Raw genomic sequence first — 21,628 nt, 5'->3', positions numbered from 1 at the left:
GGGTTGTAGAAACCGAGGTCCTTTTAAAATCCATTTTTATTAGCGTATCATTTCCGGAATTTAAAAAGTGTTTGCGAGTTAACTTTATTGGAAAGAAAATTAAAAACCTAACTTTAAAGCAACTAAAGTTTATCCACTTACACGAATTTCAAACAAGTGCCACTACGGGAGTTTATAGCTTATTGCCCCGTGCAAAACGCAAATATTGTGGCCGTTAAGCTGGTACTACATAGGACCATTTAGATATAAGAGGTTGATAATACCAGAAGAGACGAAACATTCCAGCAAGTCTGACCTAGTTGCTATTGGGAAGATCGGTAGTAAAGTACAAACAATACTTTAGCGTTGTTTAGCAAAATGACCAAAAGTGCACGGATTTATTACCACACTTTTAATCACGTTAACTTTGCCAAATGGCCACCAAGATAAAGACACTTTTCCAATGCAGCACACAAAATCAGCAATGCGCTAAGAGACCAGTACAGAGTGCATATTCTGCATAGTTTTCAAATACTTAACGCATGCCGGTTTCCCACAGGCGGCTTGGCGACTGCCGATTCGCCGCCGCTCCAACTCCATGACACAGAACTATGCGGCGTTCGATGACACGATAAATGCGAATTACCGACACCAAAAGTGCGAAGCCGCTGCGATGCGAGCGAAGATAGGACTTGTATAAACTTCGTTCGCGGCCTCGTGGAAAGGGCAAGGTCGGAAGATGGGGCCAATTTGTCGAAACCTGGCCTTGTTCGTCCCCCAATCGCACAAGGCCATCAGGGCAGGATAAACCTCATGCGGTGGCGAGATGTTTGTGATTCATATGCTTTCGAGGTAGGCATCTACCCAGTTCGACCGGCGCGCAAATCGATGGCAAAAAGTGTTTTTCAGGCGTACTTCATGGTGCTAAAAATCCTTCGAGACGCAGATGATGAGCGTGGTAGTAATGGTTTGCCATATGTTGCTGGTTTTTACCCGTAAGTTGTAACATCGCGTTACACTTACAGTCTTGGGTTCCTTCGGAAAACCTGATCAGGTAATGTTTACCGCCGTGTATCCCTTAATAAATCTCTCAGGGTCGCATAAAAGCGAGTTCTGCTTCGATGCGGAGTTTGGATGGTTGGACGTTTTGGTTAGACGTTTGAGAAATATCAACATTCTTTAAAAAATTATATTGTTGCTTTTATTTACAACTTCCTCCGGATAAAGTCAAACCCAGTGGCCAACAAAGTCAAACCCAAAAGCCTCCTGAAGCCTACAAGAATTCTGCGTATAGTCATTCGTCTAAATGAGGGTCACATAAAAGCGAGTTCTGTCTTCAGTGTTTCAGCTTTGCTTTCACGAGGGCAAACAACTTGTGGCGCTAATCTTAGGACGTGACGTGACGCGTGAAATGCGCGCCGATCAAACGTCTGATCGGCGTCAACATCGCGCCGCCTCGAACCGGTTTAAACGAGAACTAGAAAGCGCATTTCCCACAGGGGAGCGGTGCGGCGCCCCTTTGGCACTGAATCGCGGGTAGATGCGATATTCCTTCAAGAGTGGCGGCAAAATCGTGACCGTCGAGGCGCCAAGCACTTAGTCACCGGGCAATTAAGCGGCTGTGCAGTTTGTCCCTTGAAACTGAACTTGGCGTGGCAGAACGGCGTGCTAGTTCTTAACTGGGTCAGTATGTATGGGGGTGCACAATGCTATTCATCTTGGCTGTGCGAAAAAGCTACAAACCTATTCGGCCATAGGGATGCTTCAAACTTTTGCAGTGGGCTGTATAACCTATTTCTAGCGTCTGCAGGTCGTTTGAGTTTTGTTTTGGCACGGTACTTGCACTTGTGCTCGAATATAGTAAACGCATATTCGAAAACAGCTCAACTGCAACGTTACCTTTTACACCATCGTTCCGCACTTTAAAGAGGCGAATGCTTACTTTAAGGACCACTTAAGAATAATACCCCTAACGTAGTGGTTTTCAAACTTTCGTGGGGCGCGTCCCCCTTATAAGGATTCTCAAGAACTTTTGCCCAGTTTCCGCGTTGAAAAAAACGTCACATATATCACAAATCACAAATTTGAGTTGAACTTACAATCATTCAAAGTATAACCCCCACGTCACGTGAAAATAAAAGTCATATTAAAAACCACAAATTTAGTTCAACCAACAAATTAATACCTCACCCCCTAAAAAAACACTGCCCTGTGGCCCCCAAAAAGGAGCAGGGGCCACAGTTAGAAAAACCTTCCCGGCCCTTTAGGCGTACGCCGTTGGAAAACACCCTCCCACTCACATACAGTCGCTCGCTTGCACCTCTGTCACCACACAGGTCTGCCTAATGCAGCTGCTTGCGGCGGCGCAGCATCGCTGTCGTATCAAAGGCGCGGCCGCGGGCGTTCTTGGCTGGGGCGCGGCGCAGAAGGACAAGTCATGCCGTCATTTGCAGGTTTGGAATCGCGCGAACATTACGTACGTGCGCGCGAAGAAAACAACACGGCATGCGGCCATAGGCGTAGCCAGGGGTCCACAGACCACCCCCCTAAAATTTATAAATATTGTACTCTTAATAATTTGTTTCTTAGCATTTATGAGCAGTACCACAACAGTCGATCGCAGGCATGCCACACCTTCAATTGTCATGCACTGTTGCGTCATAAACGGTTTAGTTATTATTACGTTTGCTATACTCAATAATGTAGTTTTACTACTTTTTAGTCATTTCATTGTTGCTCTCTGAACGATTTTTGAGTATTGCGTTAAATGGCAGTCACTTGCTGCTTGAAACGGTTTGCTAGCATATTTATTTGTTTTCGATACAGCAGTTTATACAATGGCAGAAGCTAAACAAAAAAAGTTCAAACTTTTTTCCCCCACCGCTCCCACCCAAAAAAACGCCGTGCGCGATATGCCTGCGCTTTTGCGGACTGACGCGTGCCGCCAGGATAACTGTTGTTCGCCCTGTTGGCCGACCGGCTTGCGTTGCGCGCGCGGTTCCTACGCTACTGACGTGCACGCAGAAAGGTGTACGCGCGTTGCGGATGCGTTCCCGCCATCTATTTGCTCGGGGTTTTACTTCGACACGATAACCAAATTGCGCCGTGATATAACGAGCGTTTGGGAATGTGCACAGGCCCTAAACTTCTCCCGAGGTGTCTGCGTACACATAAACGTAGATAAGAAGTTTGGAGCGTAATGGTTGGACGACTGGACGTTTTAGTTAGGCGTTGTAGAAATATTAACGTTTTTTAGAAAATTACATTGTTGTTTTTATTTATAATTTCCTTCAGAATTTCTTAGTCATCTACAAAGTCAAGTCCAAGTATAGTTATTAGTCTAATTGAATAAGGTCAACTCATTTTTCCCCTAAAGTCAAGTCTAGTCATTCGAAAACAGCGACAGAAGTTCACTTAAGTCAAGTCATTGACTACGGCTAAGCTATACACTACTACTGCCCGCGACATTCCACGCAAGACGCTTAGCTTTATAAAATTTAGACAGTTATTTAAAGGTATGATGTCACCTATTTGATGATTCATATATTAAACAGTGTTATAACAATGTGCCACTGACATAATACGACAGTTAAATTGCTTTAAAATGAGTGTCCCTTAAGGTTTTATTTGATAAATTGGTGGAAAGGTAACATACCAAACCCACAAACGTGTCTACTGCACCACTTAAACTGCTAAGTGGCTGAAATGCGATTGCTAAGTGGCTGAAATGCGATTGCTAAATGGCCTGACAGCATAACAGAAACAAGTTGGGCATAAACAAACTTTTACCGATTGTAATCCAGCGAAACGTAAACATTCCATGCCGATTGTATCGTAAAATATTTGTTTTTATAACAGCCAAATGTGTTTATGATTGTTATGTCTTTGCGTGTTTAATATCACAGCCGGCATAACGCCAACATTTCGATATTTCTTTTACATCATGTTGAGCACATTTTTTGACCACAGCAACCGACAAAACGTTTTTACGCGGCAACAAGCATAAGATGTGAATGAAACTCGCTGGCAGAGGAATGCAAACTATTTGCAGCACGAAATTTAAGAAGGTCAGCTTCTTATGTCAATGGCACATTGTTGTAACACTTTCTAATATATGAATCATCAAATAGATGACACCATGACTTTTAATACTTGTCTAAATTTTATAAACATGGAACCTAAGTTAAGAGACAATTGCGTTTTATTTGTTTTAAATTAAAAAACTTTTCACCTTAGAAGGAGATTTGATGCATTCCGCACATAGAAAAATCAGCAAACTAACAGCTGAACGGCACCTAATGAAATCACCTACAAAGTTCGTTGAAACATACATTGCGCAAAATTTTATATATATTGTTTAGAAGTTGCCGCTTATTTTCTCAGGTGCCTTGTTCCTCAAAAGGCTGTCGAAGAGGTCTTAATTGCGGGCAAATCCTTGACCAAAATTCGCACGAATGCTTTAGATTCATTTCGAAAATCAAAGGCAATATAGTCTGGCACAAATTTCACAGTTAACTTCCTTTTCAGAGTTACTAATAATGCGTTTCATGTGTTTCTTTTGTTATATGCGTTTTTATGTTCTTTCGTTGTTTCACAAAACGAACTTGCTGTTGTTTCATTGGGAGTTACCGATAAACGTAAGTTTAACCTCGTTACAGAAGAGCATGACAGGGAAACAAAATATTGTCAATTTAATAGTATGTTTTGGCCATATAAGGGAATCATTTCAGCCTAAAGGCGTCGTTTAATTACATGGACCGAAAATATATTTTACATATTAAAACATATCTTGTTTTGCCTTTCTTTTTTATTTATCTTGTTTATGTATCCAAAGCCCAGCGCCGTGTGGATTTACAGCGATTTTTGCCAAGTTATCCAATAAATACATTTTTTGACGTTTAAGAAAATCTATAACGTCTTTACAATAAGGCCATTGTATCGTGATTAACACCAATCAAACTTTTAAGACATGATACGCGCAATGTATGCTTTTTCAATTTCGTGCGACCTTTTTAGGTGATTTCATTAGGTGCCGTTCAGCTGATGAGTCAATAGCTTTCATATAAAAAGAGCAGTTTGCTCATTTCCTATGTGCATAATGCATCAAATCCCCTTCTAAGATAAAAAGTTTGCCATTTTATATCAAATAAACGCAATTTCTCTTAACCTAAGTTACATGTTTGCACACCAACTTTCAAGATTACTGAAATTAGGACTTCACGATATGACGAATCTTGTGACGTCATACCTGATTTTTATGCCCAGCCTAAACAAAAATCCTTGTAATATACCCATGTAAAGCAAGCTAGGCTGGCTATTTTACTCTGATATACATTTTTAAGTTTAAGAAATCGTTTAAATTTGTAAACGTACATTTTAACATTTATTTAATATTTGTCATTTTCTTGGGTCCGTTTGCCAAATTAGGCATCGCCCCTTCCATCCCAAATAAAGCACAACGAAGGTGAATCAGACTCCCTGCGGGTTATTCCGGGACTCTTTCTGACTGGTTGCGGATGGCGAAGGCGCTTTAATCGTCCCGCAAGCCAATAGAGTTTAATTGTCTCAGCGGATTTGGCAACGGGCGCCTGCAGTGGTCTAAGACGGCCTGACCTCTCTGCCAACTCGAGCCCCAGTCGTTTGATAGGGTATCAGCGACAGGCACACGTACTTGCGAACTTGCCAAGACGCGACCCGCGCACAGGGCGGAAAAAGGCCATACTGGGATGGCTTTTTGACGCGCGAAAGACCACATAGAGAAGGTCACGAAAACTTTTAAGTGGTGCGATTCGGAAATTGACATTTTAAAGAGAGATTTTAATTGGCAATTGGTTCGAAATTGTTCAATAAGCAGAGGGTCACCAAAAAACAGTAGCCTGGCTTTGGAGCGAAACTCGATTTGTAATTTGTAAGTGTATTGCGTTTTGAAGCAGCAACTCTAGTTTTATGTGGGTTTTTTGGTACGAAGCGGATTCAAAAAATATGTAATACATAAGTGTAATATTACTCGTTTAACAACGTAACTGCAATAAAAAAAAATAATACCAACCGTTCTATTTCAGCTTCCTAGTATTCCTTTAACAATTACAGTATACCGTAAATGAAAACACGACTTCTTTCGAAACTACTTTAGTTTATCCCTGCAATCCTTTAGCCGGGGTTACAACCTATTATTATATACTGATGGGCCAGATATCTTATGAAGATCAGACATTTCAATTTGCAAGGTCATACACAGAAGAAATAATAAAGCGAGCGAAAAAAATCATAAAACCGAATTAGTGGCCTTATTCCCGGTAGATTCGAAGATAAATAGGCTACCTAAAATGTTTGAAGAGTATTTCCAACTTAAAAAATAAAATGAATTGTGCTCCGAGGACACTAAAATGTCGAATAATTTTTCTTGTTGAAAATAGATGGGATCAACCAAATATTCAAGGTCAAAATCCGGCAAATTAATTTTGACAATGAATTGTATTTCTTGTATTTCTGTATTATTTGTGCAATTTCAATATTATTTGTGTGTTTGTTACCTATGTCGTAAATACCGCATAATGGTTTGATTTTGCCGTACATGCCTTTTTTTTCATTTAAATTTGCCATAAAACTAGGAGTAGTGTCGCGTGCCTAAAATTAAAGCTTGCCGCGAGCGACATGTTTCTGTTCTGCGGGCCTTAGGTTACACACAAGCTGACATAGCACATTATATTGACTAAAATTAGTTATTGCGATATAACAGCGAACATAGATAGAATAGAGATGATAACACGGGAAGTTAATGCGAACAATCCTTTTCCTGAAAGGATTAGACGTTTCATAGTGTTATTTTTACATGACTTTCAAACTTGCCGCTTAATTGAAAAAATGATTGCTTTTTCTGATTTGTAAGTTATATAGTAATAATCGTTTTAAACAACCCTGGCTTCAATGGCTTTTTTGTCGGCTATGCTTTTTTCGATTTATTATGATTTTATTGACTGATTGACAATTTAATAAAACACAAAAGCAGTACAGCACAGCTTACAAGAATTAAAAATAACAATATAATATATTGCAAAAGTGTTAAACGCATGTCATGAGCTTACCTCCTAAGTTACGAGCATAACCAAAAATACACAATTGTATCATACCACAAGAGACACCAAATAGTAAATTATAACAATAGAAATATTTAGCTATGCAAAGAGAATAAAATCAAATTAACTAACTACCCAATAAAAGGCACCAATTATATGCAATCATGAAACAACAATAACAAAACATAATGAACATAAATAGGTTTATATGCAATATATCATTGTTTTCACAAAAATTGAGAAATAAATCAGGCACAAATGGCACCAAAGGGGTGGAAATAAGACATGACAAAATAGAATAGGTATTGTAAAAAGGGTTGTGTAGGTAAACCTGCTAAATGATTTACATATTCATAGTATGAATGTATGAAAAATAATTGTGATTTACTTGGTGACCACCAGCAAAGCATTACTAGAAATAATGGCAGTAGTATTTTGGAATAAGGTTAAGTAACATTAGCAAGTTTTTTTTATGTTGGGATAGGGAAAAATGCCTTTATTTTAAAATGGAACTGTAGAAAAGTACCAATTCCTGTCACACATTAAACACTTACTTTTAAACAAGATAATACCATAAATTAAAAACTAAGATATTTAGTTTGTAAAATAGAGATTTATGGATTTAAAACCAGGATAGGTACTGCACAGCACAAAACATAAGATAAAAGTACCCAAAAAATAAAATACAAAAAGTTTTTAGTTAGGCTTCATTAAAAACAACCTTAGTTTAAAAAAGCAGTAAAAGTACAACACAGTTGTTTGGCACCAATCTATGAAAACATACACATTTAAAAAGCCGCCAGTAATATAAATAGCAAAGTATATTTGTGCAGTTATGAAATAACACAACGGTAAAACCTAAAACTATACACATTTTTATTTGTTGCAAATTGGCAAGTCCAAATGTTCAAACTCCAGAGTTCCATCCGGCCCAAAGTCCCGAACAATGTGTCCGTCCCCTCTGACAATCCACTTGTAAGTAAGCAGGCCCTCTGCCCCTACTGGCCCCCTTGCATGAATCCTGGTTGTGCTCACCCCTACTTCAGCCCCAAGCCCTAATCTTTGGCCATCGGCAAATCTTGTACTGACATTATGAAACACACAGGCACTGTCAACATTATTTAAGAAGTATTCAGCGTTTTCCTCATTGTTAGTGACTATTGTGTCAGTGTGTGAGCTACCGTAGTCATGTATGTGTTGGACAGCGTCCTCGACATTGTCGACGACCTCAACGGTACACTCAAGAGCAGAGTATTCTTTTTTTAAGGAGGCAGCAGTTGCTGGCGAAAAAAGTAGCCTTGAGGCTAATTCTGGGCCCAAGTGGATTTTCACGCCTTCAGCTTGCAAAACATCATTGATCTGTTTGAACATGGACGTGTGTATCAAATCCTTGTGGATCAGTAGAGTCTCCAGGGCATTGCAAGCAGCTGGATAGTTACACTTGGCATCCTGCACCACTCTGGTAGCCATGTCTACGCTACAGTCTCGATCTACATATACATGGCAAATGCCCTCGCTATGGCCCAGTACTGGCACAGAGGTACCTGCCGCCATATTCTGAATTCCGCGGACCATGTCTGAAGAACCTCTGGGGATAATGAGGTCAATGTTCCCAGCGGCATCTTCAATGAGGTCCGATACCTTGTCTCTGCCTTCGATTAGCTGTGCTGCATCTGAACAGCCATGTAAAGCAAGGGCCTCTTCCACGATAGCATTAAGACATCTGTTGGTATTTTTACTCTCACTTCCACCTTTTAAAAGCACACCATTGCCTGTTGCAATAGCTAGAGAAGCGATCTGGGGCAAACAATCTGGTCGGGATTCAAATATAATTAACAGCACGCCGATTGGCACGGTAATCTGCTCTGCAAAAATACCATTGGCAAGCTTGCGTTTAGACAAAACGCGCCCCACAAGCTGAGCACTTTTGTCAGCCACCTGGCGAACTCCTTTTGCAAGTTCTCTCAGACGGGCAGGCGACAGCACCAGCCTATCCATGAGTGCTTGTGAGAGATTGCAAAACTTCTTGGCCGCAGCAACATCAATATGATTTGCAGACATTATATCTTGCTCTTTTTCTTCCAACAGGTCGGCTAGCTTGTATAGAATTTCCTTTCTATCTGCAACAGCCAGCTGCTGCAACTTTCTGCTCCCTTCTTTGGCAGAACTGGCTTGACTGCTGGTATCCGTATTTCCATTATCTGCTTCTGTGAAAAACGTTCCAACTTTGCGTCCCCTTACAATATCCAATATGGCCAAGCCTCTGCTAAAGCCATTGCAAATAACAACAGATGTGCCATGCTGAAGTGACCATACAGCTGCTTGTAGCTTGGAGTCCATTCCTCCGGTACCAACAGAAGACTTTTTCCCGAACTCTATAGAATCAGTATTGTCAGTTAAAGAAAAGGTGCTGATAAGCTTTGAGTTTTCAGTTCCTGGGGGTGCAGTGAAAAGTCCATCTACATCCGACATAAGCACTAATAAGTCAGTACTGGTTTGTACTGCCAACCTAGCTGCAAGACTGTCATTGTCTTTAATTGAAATAGCACCATCAACATCCACTTCAGGATCAGGCAAAGGCACAACAGCATCATTTGTGTTGATGATCGGCACAATTGACATTGCAAGTAGATTATCAAGTGTGGATTGCAAGTATGAGCGGTGCTCTCTGTCAAGATCTCTTTTTGATACAAGAACCTGAGCTGTTGTAATGCCGTACTGAGAAAACATAGACTCATACAAAGACATAAGGCCACTCTGGCCAGCAGCAGCACAAGACCTGGAGTCCACTTGCTGGTTCATTTTGTTGCTTCTTGTGTTGGAACTGATGGGATTTCGACTGCGAATGGTGTCTCTCACACTTTGACTCATCATAAGCTCCCGTCCAAGGCGTTGCTTACCAAAGGCAACAGCGCCGCTAGTAACAATCATAACTTCTTTTCCTTGAGCATGCAGTTCGGCCACCTGCTCTACAATTGAAGCGAGTCTTCCAAGAGCGATTCCTCCTTGGTCGCTTCGTGTTAGCACAGCACTGCCCAGCTTCACCACAACTCTTTCTACATCGTTCAGGTCATCTCTTGTTAAAATTTTAGACTTCCGTGAGATCTCTGAAGATTGCAAACCCTGAGCCTTTGCACTTGATACCAGACTTGTTTGCACTGTTGACTGTCTTCTTATGGCCCCAATGTGTGATTTCCATTGTTTGTACTTTGTAATTTGTCTCGCCAAATTATTAATCCTAATAATGGTCATTTTTATTAGCTGCTGTTTTCCTGTTAAATCAAAATTAATGCTTATGTCATCAATAGTGAAATAAATATATATCTGTTAAATATATAGAATTTCTTGAAATCCTATATTATTTGTGTAAAAAATATTGGGATGTTGGATAAAAAACATAATACTACTGACTACTCTGTAGATTATCTGGTTGACCTATGGGTCAATTTAAAAAATATATATGACTGTCTTAAGCTGAGCTGACTAGCAAATAAACTCTTACTTTGCCATTTCATTGGCTATATATATATATATATATATTACCATCTTATTAAGTATAGAATAAAAACTGAATCTGTTAAAAGAACTACGTTTGCAATAACACCATAGGCACAAGCACAACAAATAAAAAATATACGTTTTTGCTGAGCAGTATATCTACAAAAAATAACAACATGTCGAAAATATTGTTAACAAGTTAGCTAACCCTACCTGTTACCAATCTTATAAGTAACACCGTATTAGCAAATCAACTAACCAACAAATCGCAACCTAGCGTTTATAACTACAGCATTAGCAACAACAGTCCAGCTGTAACGCTTTGAGCAAAGAGAGATTGCGAGCTGTTTCGCGTCATTGAACACAAAACAGCGGCGTGCAACCAGTGACGTAGTCAAATCCGCCCGCCACCCACCACAGCCTGTGGGGGTACGATTGACTAAAATAGCTGTTTAAGATCGGTTTTCGTCACACGAGAGACGTTACTATGAACCTACAGGGAATTGTTTTTTTTCTGATGAAACATTTCGTGGCGGGATGGTTTTCTAAAAACTATTGCGTAAAGCTACTGGGAAAACTATGTCTGGCGAGAGAAAAACACACAAAAACTGTGACGCGTGTGAGAAACACGTATATCCTAAGTCAAGTTTCCAATATAGGTGTATATTGAAAACGCTTAACTCAGTTTTGTCAACACAGCTCAATGCATATGAACGTTGGATATAAGCTAAAGGCATGTAGGTTTTAAAGGCTGTAGGCAGAAAAAAGGCATTTGTAGGCTTGTGGCACCACTTTTAAACAACCATAGGTATCCAAATAGTATAATTTCCGCATGTTTGTTTTTTTTCCGCATGTTAGTCACCGTGCACTGCACACCCACGAAACTCAACACCGGAAATTAGGAGGCCGCCAACAAAATATAAAAAGCGATAGATTACCTAAGGAAACGACCAGCCTGCAAGAAAACTGATTTATGAAGTTGCTGATTCCATTTACTTTTTATTCCGTTTAGCGATTTCGTAGAGACCGCGTGATATTAAACCAGTATATGGCAATTTGCTGTAGACAGTCTTACATTTGTGTGTACATCTTATTCTTGTGTAGCACGTCAAGTTAGCCTTTTCAAATACAAGCTCATACACGACGATGTCCTAAACTCACCATGCGCGTTTTCGAGCTGAATGGTCAATTTTATAAAACCCTTTGCGAAAGTACATGCGAAAAAATTAAAACATGACTAATTTAACGCATGGCGGCGTCAAATTTCGGATAATGTCGACAGTAAACATCCGACGCGATGCCTTAAAGAATTGTGCTTTTTGTTGGTGATCACTCCGTTTGTATCGCTTCTTTAGCTGAGAAACATTGGAGGCGGACAATCAGCGGCATCGATTTTCGAAGCATAAAGGGCCAATTACAAGCTAATTGCAACCCCGAATCGCAAATTGCCGTGAAACACGCACCGCATGTTGATTTGGTGCAACGCGTCCGTTTGCAAATCGAACCTTTTCTGTTGTGAGTGATACATCGAGCGGTTAAATCCACCCGACTGGTTTAAACGCAAACTGACCCAAGGCGCATTTAACTTCAAACAATAATTTTAGAAAAAATTCAAATTAAATAGTCATTCGTAAATGTCATTGAATCAAAGTGGAAACACACGGCACTTCACAAGCTAAAAATAAGTGAATTATCGAATTGATTTTCAAAAGCCAATTAAAAACGGATCGTAATGATTGTAAGCTCACCGTTATCAAAATAACTTGGATTAGCGCTATAGTTATTCGTAGCGCTAATCAATTAGCGCTATAGTTATTAGTACAAACGTCGAATAAAAAAAAAAATAACATACGATACACCATATCAGGTAACTTAAATTTATGATCGCTGGTTCATGATTTCATGCAAATCAGCAACAACTCGCCTTGAATATTTACGTATCTTACCTGGAACGGTGTAGTTGACTTGTATCTCGTCTTCTCCGCCTGGACAATCTGGAAATCCGTCGCAGAACTTGCGCATGTTAATGCATCGCATGTTGTCGCACTGAAACTCCCAGAACTCACAGCGGCGGACGGCCAGGGCGCAAGATCCATATTCTGGAGATTCAAGAGTATAAAACAATTGAAAAAACAAGCAGGATTAACCTGTCGCAGAGCAGCTGACGAGCAAACGACAGTTTGGATAAGCCTAATTTGCGTTGCTGCGTGTTATGAAGCCTAGAAATTTATATGATGAACAACCGGCGGTAGGGTTATAGGTAGGGCTACCATATTTTAGCACACAAAAAGAGGACATTTTTTTACGGCAAGTAAAACGAAAGTAGAGTTTTTACGTTTGGGTTTGATGATGTTTCACATTTCCTTGGTAGTTGCAGGCAAAGGTTACAAAAACAGACAAAAAAAACAAAAAATTAAATTCATTTTACAGATGCAGTCCATGGATAATTTGCGGTTCCCTTAACTTTTGCCAATAAGGAATGATCGTTTTTTAACGAGATCAATTTGCAATTTGTTGGAAAACCTTATTTAAACCGGCAATTCAGCATGTTTCATGGCTATAGTAATTTTTTGGAAATAAATACTAGCTTCGCCAAAAAACTAGTATTTATTGGTCTCGCCAAAAAAAAGTCTTGTTGAAAGTATAAGCAACTAACTCGAAATTTCGAGAGGGTAATTAATACATCAGCGATTTTCGTCAACTCAACCTTGTAAAAAACTGTCATTTCTCGATATCACCCAGTCGTACAAAATATTAAATTTTAAGTTTTATATTGCTTACCCAAACTCTATGTTAATGCATCTTTGATTGCGCGTTTGCCAACGAGCTAGACCTAACACTGTATTTTACTATTCAAAAAGAAATGTCTTCATGAAATAAATTCTTATACTCGCGACTGATTTATTTCGTTACGATAAGCTACCGTTGTTTGTGGATTTACCGTGTAAAAAACAATCGTTTCCCAATTTAAAACAATTAACAACACAACAAATAACTGTATCAACGGTAAGACTTTAAATTCTTCAAAAAGACACTAAAATAAAACGCTTTGCTTTTTCTGGCCAAGATGAAATTTTAACTTAAGCATATGTATTGGCGATTAAAGAAACGCGAAACCGTTGCGAACTTTAAAACTGGATCGAGCTAAAGGTAACCAGTCTTTTGTCAAGCCAGGCGAATCGTTAGTAATTTCCGCTTGCTTGTTCAACGCAAAGCAATTTCACATGAAACATTTTAAAGGGTACAACTGCACCCTAAGCGTCGAAACAAGGTCGAATACTACGCATACGTAAAAAAATTATTAAAAAGCGGGAATGGTGCGTAATCCCATAAATATATATTAGCAACAGAATATTTTCGCAGCATATTAGAAAAAAACTGTTGGATTGTTGCCAGTAGAAGAGAATATGTGATTTGGAAAAACTATACAAAACATTAAATAAATCTTGGTAGGAAAAAAAATACACACGTTGTTGCCCAGCCCTGATAAGTTATTTACTGTTTTTTTTCATCAGATTTGAATACTATAAGAATCAGATGGACTTTTCTACTACGTGGTACGTCAGAAAAAAACGTATTAGACAAACTTCCTAAAGTGAAACTTTACACACTTTTTAGTTGTTTTTAGACCGTTCTTCATGCGCGATTTACTCGTATTCAATTTAGCGGCAAACAATATGGTGACAAAAGTAACCGATATTTTAAGTCGTGTTTAAAATTCGGATTGCTTACTTGTTCATACAACAACATTTATTTTTTCTCACTCTGTTAACGCTGTGTTATACGCCCAAGAAAGGTAAGTTTTCCAACTTTCAATTAAGCTATTGCATTAACATATACTGCATATCGTTTTTTGCAACCTAGTTCGGATAACGAATCATTTTGTCAAAGATCAAAAAGTGACCTTTGTTAACGACAAAGGAGGGTGGGCACCGACCGAATACTTCCGCTGCATTGATAAGAATAATTCAAGCTGTAGCGAGTAAGTTGTATTGCTACGGCGTGTTCAAATTCGAAGGGCAAGGTTGCACATCGCCCAGTGACTTCACACCTTTTTCGTCTCGCGACCTGGTACCTTATTCGATACGTTATGGGGTCAAGAAGCGGTGCCTGTACTTTCCAACTTTTACAAAGGGAAATTGTTCATGACGTTGGCATGTCGTTTGCCGAACCGACAGAAGTACGCCATGCAGGGATGTACAATTCAAACAAGCCGGCGTGCCAATTTTTATCTGATAACTTCTTGCCGTGCCAAAGTTTCGTAACAATTCTTTTTAATCTTAAAAGCGCCTTTTTCGAAAAAACATTTATTTACACATGAAAAAACATTTGTTTACTTAATCAAGTAAACCATTCATAATTGACCAAATTGCCGCTTGGCAAACTTTGTTTTCAGCCATATCTAAAGATAGATTGGCCTTAAGTTGTGTAGTAGAAATGCGCATTTCTGCATCAAGTGTCCGTCGGTGAGCTGACTTTCGCTTCTTCACACCAAGCTATTATAGTTAAGTGAATGCTAGCCTCCACTACAGTATAATTTTATAATATCAAAAGTAATTGTTAGTTGTCGTGATTGCCGCGATTATTTTATACTGTGAATAAACAATGGCAATTGGCTGTCTAACAAATTTAGTATTTTCCGGGGGTTTGCGTGCCAATATTTATTAGGTTGCGTGCCACATTTGTACGCCGGTCGCGTGTTGGACACCTCTGCCATAGAGTCACACACAAACTTTAGCATACGATATACAGATAAACACATTCGATCATATCGATCCAAGAGTGCACGTGATAAAAGGCGCGATCCGCCTGCGGTAAACTTCGACAATAAAGAAATCGAGGCGCGCGCTTTCGGTGTTCGGCAAGCGGCAATCGATTGCGATGTCATTTTGGCCACGGTCTCGACAGCTGTCCCGGTTTATTCGATTTGTAACGAAGTTCTCTCTGATATCGGCTCGGTGTCGCACTCACTTAAGCCGCAAGGCAGACGTGCAACGCGTTTGCGATGTGGCGGAAATATAACTGTCCGGGACGTTTCGCGTTTGACCTATTTTCGACCCCGCAAAAGCCCTCAGCATGCTTTTATGTGCGAGCGACCGAGCGGCGTTATACGATAAGTTTGACAACGGCAAGGTAGGGCAAAAATAAAATCCGCGGTCCAAACTCAGGCAAAAAATACCTTAGCACACATTAGGGGGCCTGGATTGAATTAACCCAATTTAGGCAAGCTTAAGCTGTAATCTATGCAATTACATTTTGATCTTTAAGCACATGTCATGTAATTTATTATACAATGGTGAAGGAATACAAATCAGACTTAAGTGACTTTTTACATGCTAATTTATGTAGGCTTTAATCTACATTCTATGTTATTGTTTTTTATTCTTTAACTTTCAACCACAACTTAATGTAATTCATTATATAATATCTTAACAAGTACAAATTTAACAGTTTTGAGGTTTTTTTTTATTACATGTCAATTTAAGTAGGCTTTAATTTGCAATCTACGTTATAGTAGTTTCTTCTTAAAACACAAAGTCATGTGATTTAATATATAGTGGTGCAGAAAAACTCATTTGACAGTTTTATGAGGCTTTTTAAACATGCCAAGCTGAGCGTATGGATGAAACGATTTTGCTACCGTCGTATGCAACGCTAAACCATTCCTTGCCGATTTTATCAACGATATGTCAACACTTGTCGGGCAATCGGTGGAATATATTTCTCCTGCTATTAATTTTATTCCATGAAACTACTTTTAACGGCTTTGGCAAAATGCACAAAGGAAATGTTGTGGATTGCTTCAAAACTATAGAGATTTGGGGGTCATTGGGCCAGTATATAAGCACGTACTTAGGTCCGCATATACTTAGATTTTCGCGCCAAAATCGCCATTAATGTGAGTCTAGTATTAGGGTAAATTCTGCATAACCTAACAGCGCCTTACTCATTACTCGGGCCAGTATAGTACTCGGATAAATTTCGCGTGGTTGGTCACGCGTTACCCTAAAAATTCTAGTGCACAATACTTTACTCAGACGAGTAAGATCGCAACCCGTTACTCGATCAGTTTGACTGTCTGGTAATATGTGCCATTCCTCGTAAAACGTAAATCGCGCAGCTTGGGTTTTTCGCATAGTATCGCGTTCCATGTGCGCGAGTAAACAAAAACATGCAGCTAAATTAAAAAAAAGGAAGTCCTGAAGCCAGCATACCGATTGTGGTCCATACTAAGATAACACACTTCGTGACAAATTGAGCAAGAAAGTTGCGTTTAACCAAACAACTTGCATTCAAGCCGCCTTCGTGGACTTGGTGATGGATGAGACCGCGACGCGGTTGAAAGGATAACAAAACAATTTGTGGTCGCGATTTACTGAACGAGCCACGGGCCGCAGCCAACTGTTGACACAATTAGATTTACAGTTGACTGGGATGTCGCAGAACATTGACTGCAAAGAAGGAAAGTTTTGTGCCTTTTAAACCTACATAAAACGGTTAATTTAGGTTCGAAATCAAAACACCGCTGAAGCTTGCCGCTTAACACTTGAATGTGGGATTTTTTGACACTTATTGCAAGGACGTTTATTCTTGAAACAATCACCAAGTCGTAGTATTTTTGCAGTCAATAGTCGCCCGGAAATATGTTTATCACAAGTGGCTTTCATTCGAAGTGAATCACCGACATAAGCACAAAGTATACAAAATACGCTTGTGCAGAAATATCCAGTGTTGTAATTAGGGATGCTCAAAGTACAATATCGAATCCTTGGATTCGAATCCAGATGAGATTCGAATCCAATTCTGCCGTTTATTTCGGGTAATTGGAACCGATATAATTTAACGTTTTACCGCCGACCGTCGCGCCTAATTGTACAAACGCGTGTGGTAAGTTGGCCTGTCGCTGCGGCGACCAATTTATAGTGCTTGCTTTAAATGTAACCTGGTAGTGCAGTGTCAGCGTTTTTTGGGCGACCAATTACCGCGTCTCGCGATAACGTTCGTCTAATAATTAAGTGTCAATCAAGCGTTATTGGGCGAGAGGCTAACATGTAATGTCTGGTGTGGAGTTCGCAAATTCCCTAAATGTGTTAAGTTGCAAAAGTAATATTACGTTGCAAAACGTGCTGGCCGCCCACAAAATACTCTATGGGGTTACTTAAGGTCAACTTTAGGCCAATATTCAGCGAAGTTATGCAGTTATGCACAACGTAATTGTCAAGAATTCGTTATATCAATAGTAACTTTGTATTCTTTGCAGTACATCATTTGACTAGTCAAAAAAGAATCACTAAGAAGACTCAACAATACTTTCAAAAACAGGACCGAATTGCTTAAGACTTCTGTGTGCAGTGTTGCATTGTACTCACTATTGGCAAAAAGTTTTGGCAACAACCTGGACAGTTTAAATATTACAGTTTACAGAACGGCTTCAGATGACAGTTGTTAAGAATGCTAAACATATGGGAGATTTTTTTATAATGTACACATGTTAGCAAATTGTTTGGGCGATTTATTGCTGTGATTGTGGGCCCTGTAGGGTAGATTAAGATTAATCCCTTCCCCAAACAAAATTGAGGATAAATAATTTAATAAAAATATACTAGGATTCGCTATTCTGGATTCGTTATTCTAGATTCGAAACCTATTATTCTAGAATACCTTGGGATTCTACTTTGAACATCCCTAGTTGTAATGCATGAGTTGACTTAAGTGCGTTCAAGTCATTTTGTCAAATAACTTGGGATTAAATTAAGTGTTTTTAATTAGAATTTATCTCAAGTTTTGCACATTAAACACTATTAATGCTGTATATAACGTTTGTGTTATTTTTTTAGTTAAATTGTTGCTAATAATCGTACGAGTTTACCAATTTTAATAGTTTAACAGTTTTACTTTTATATCAATAACATGACTTGCTCTCACCACGACTTGACTGGAACTTGACTTGACTTAGTTATTTTTCAAATGACTTAAATAGGACCTAAGTCATTTCAAAATGACTTCTTTACAACACTGGAAATATCAAATTTGACTTTACTTTGGCAGCGACTTTGCACGTGGTAGCTCTATTGCGTCATAAAGATCACACAGGCCAAGTCGTCCCGTTAAGGTTCTTGAGTGGCTGTATAAACTCATTAAGCCAAAACAGGAGGAACAGTGTCGAGTTTACTGCTTGTGCAACATCCGCACGTCACACGAAAACTGCAATGAACTAACACATTGGTGACTTGGGAGTAAATTGCCTTTGCACGGTTCAGCCAAAGGGCAGTTCGCGGCGGTTGTAAAACTCGCTGCACCTGTTTAACGCGGGCCATTCCGTGGTGCCGCAAAAAGGACGACCAAAAGAGCACTTAGCATATCAACTTACCGTTGGTAGAGTTGTCAAAAGCTTCTGTTAGGTTTAGCAGCAACCAGCAGACTCCAAAGCCCAATTCAACAGTTCGCCGCCATTTCTCTGTCATCACCATTGTGTCGTCATAAAGCGTTAAATGAAGCGGGTAAAACTTCATATACAGTATAAAGAATTTATTTTTATCTAAATAAAGGGGCTTTAGCTGCAATTCAAATAAATTATAGCGTTCGGATTAACACAACCTTTAAGAATGGCACACCAGAGCAGCTTGCCACGAACATGCCGTGTGAACCTTGATACATAACGAGACACGAAACATTGCCTTTTAATGCTTAATCAGGCGAACTACACGATTAGGAGCGACTGCACAACCATTAGAACGCAAGCGATGTAATTTGGACCTTTGAAACCTTTGAAACCTTTGAAAAGATACAAATACAAATGGTAACGTAACAGTGAAACACATTCGCATTTTTATCCCTAATCCAAACACACATGCTTATATTCGCGCAAATACAGACCTGCGCCCTAATTATACGCAATCAATCATTATAAACACGAGTCAACCCTGATAACTTTAAAGTATCTGTGTAAATATGTATTGCAAAAGGCGCATATCACCTTCGCACAAAGCTCCTGTAAACAGAGAATAAAAGTTTTTAATTTAATAACAAAAAGTACGAAAAGTAGCATAGATAGGTTATCTTTTCCAGATGGAAAACAGCCTTCTATCGCACAACTTCCTCTAGATTGTGAAAAACAAAATGAGTACAACATTAACTTGTTGTCTTATAGGCTTATCTGGGCATCAGGTTTACGTAACCCCCCCCCCCCCCCCCCCTTTTATCTGCCCGATGGAACGCAAGAGCAAAACTTGCTAAAAACGTCACTTATAATACTATTTTCTTTAACACATACAGTAAGCCCGGAGAGGCCTTTCAAATAACGGCCGACAGCCAACGCATAAAAGTCATAAAAAGGTCAAGACCCTGATCCCACGAAAGGCCAAAAGACGGTCGGTAACTCTAGCGCTCACTCTTGTTACAAAGTAAATCCTAGTTTGACATCCTGCGATATTAAACTTACCAGCTTGCATCCTTAAAAAGCAGGTCAAAACAAAGAAAAAAAAACGGTGCGCACCCAAATCCCTAAATCCGAGACAAATTCTCGAGGCGCTATGCCTGCAAAACTGATAGCACATTTCGTTCCGGGGCAGGAATGGCGTTCTTTTAATGCCTTTGTGGCGTAACATCATATCATATTGTTCACAGACCTTTCCACCAATATTACCAAAGAGGTATTCTAATCAAAACCTTAATTTACAGAACCAAATTAAGTTTTCAAGCCGTCAAGTATGCCATTATATGTTCCTTTTAATAAAACAGCAAACATAGATTCCCGGTACAGTAATGATTTTTCACCTAAACTGAATTAATCACTAAAAATTGTTTCATATGGAAAACTAAAACAACATAGTTTCACATACCCTACACACTGTAATATTGCCTTTACATACCCCAACAAACTATAATAATAACTTTTATTATGTACACTGAAAGCCATTGCAGATTTTATTATGTAAGTAGATTTTATTTTGTTTTTGGGCCGTTTGTGACTTCTTTGCTTTTTTTAAGGATTTCTTTTTCAATTTTTTTTAGCTTTTTTTCGTTTTGAGGAAATCTATTTAGCTTATGCAATTTGCATACCATGGCACGTTGGGCCGTGTGACTCTTATACTCTATAAACTGCATTTTGTCTTAAACTGGAGTATGAAGGCCATTATTTCGAGAGAGATGTGAAATATTTTCTGTGCCTAATACGTTTATGTATCATTTTAAATTGAAAGTTTAACCAATTTAAACCCAAAAGTGCAATTATACCGGGTTTCACCCAGGGACGCCGGAGCGATTTCAGGGTAAGGGGGGCGACTTTTTTGGTAAGGGCAACATAGACCGCAGGCGAGCGTAGCGAGCCGAAATATTGGGGGCTCGGGGGTACTAGATTGGATTGGCTTAAAATGTAGATTGGCTTAAAATGGTACCAAAATTGTTTTAACAAATGTCAACCATGTCATTTTACGATTTTTTTGCATTTTTCCGTAGCTCTTTTTTCATAAAAAGGGCACTTTTGCCCCCCGCGCCCTCCTTCTCCGGCGTTCCTGGTCACCTAAGGTTACTTGCGCATGTGTTGGCTGGAAAACAACAGTTATGTTAAAGAATAATGGTTTGATGACGTCACGTTATCATAAACGTGTTATTTAAGTTAGCAACTATTTAAAAAATACATTAAATGGTTTTGCGGTTGCAATACTTAGTAATCTATGTCGTGTGTTATTTCAATGTGAGATCTCCCATACATAATTCACAGAAAATGGCTCATGATCATAGATGGGTGGCCAGGCTTCCGTTTGTAATGACATGATGAATTTCAATGGATCGAAAAATAAATAAAGAAATAAAATACTAATCAACTATGCTCCAACCACGAGTCATAACTTGGTTTACCACTCCAGCAAGCGTGTTTAAACTATTTGTGTTTCGTTATTCTTGTTTTTGTCAAAACAAGTCTCAAGAGAGACAGAGAGGCTTTTAAAGAACTGTCGCCATTGAACGCCAATTGATCGCATTCAGCAACATCACTGTCCTATTTGAGGATTTAACAATCCCTGGTGACTCTGCCTTCCTGCTGGGAGCAAGCGGCCTGTTAGCTTTTCGCCGAT

At 39.3% G+C, this 21,628-nt stretch overlaps 2 protein-coding genes across 3 annotated transcripts in view; both read right to left on the bottom strand.

The window, feature by feature from the left end:
• The window catches only part of LOC146145269 (uncharacterized), a 60,528-nt gene extending 41,447 nt beyond the window's left edge, over positions 1-19,081 (bottom strand). For both annotated transcript variants that reach the window (XM_083390013.1, XM_083390014.1), the window contains exons 1-2: positions 18,925-19,081; positions 12,500-12,652 (exon numbers count right to left, since the gene is read on the bottom strand). In XM_083390013.1, the coding sequence (XP_083246139.1) occupies positions 12,500-12,652; positions 18,925-19,066 (295 nt within the window). In that variant the 5' untranslated portion in view covers positions 19,067-19,081. The remainder of the gene's footprint in view (positions 1-12,499; positions 12,653-18,924) is intronic.
• Positions 7,005-10,321, bottom strand: LOC146145270 (delta-1-pyrroline-5-carboxylate synthase-like). Its single transcript, XM_083390015.1, has one exon. The coding sequence runs from the start codon at positions 10,305-10,307 to the stop codon at positions 7,932-7,934; it is 2,376 nt and encodes a 791-aa protein (XP_083246141.1). The 5' UTR covers positions 10,308-10,321; the 3' UTR covers positions 7,005-7,931.
• Positions 19,082-21,628: the final 2,547 nt, after the last annotated feature.

This window comes from Ascidiella aspersa, chromosome 5 (genome assembly GCF_963924565.1).
Source record: "Ascidiella aspersa chromosome 5, kaAscAspe10.2, whole genome shotgun sequence".
Lineage (NCBI taxonomy): Eukaryota > Metazoa > Chordata > Ascidiacea > Phlebobranchia > Ascidiidae > Ascidiella > Ascidiella aspersa.
Note: the sequence above shows the minus strand (reverse complement) of the source record. Positions and strands in the feature narration are given on the sequence as shown.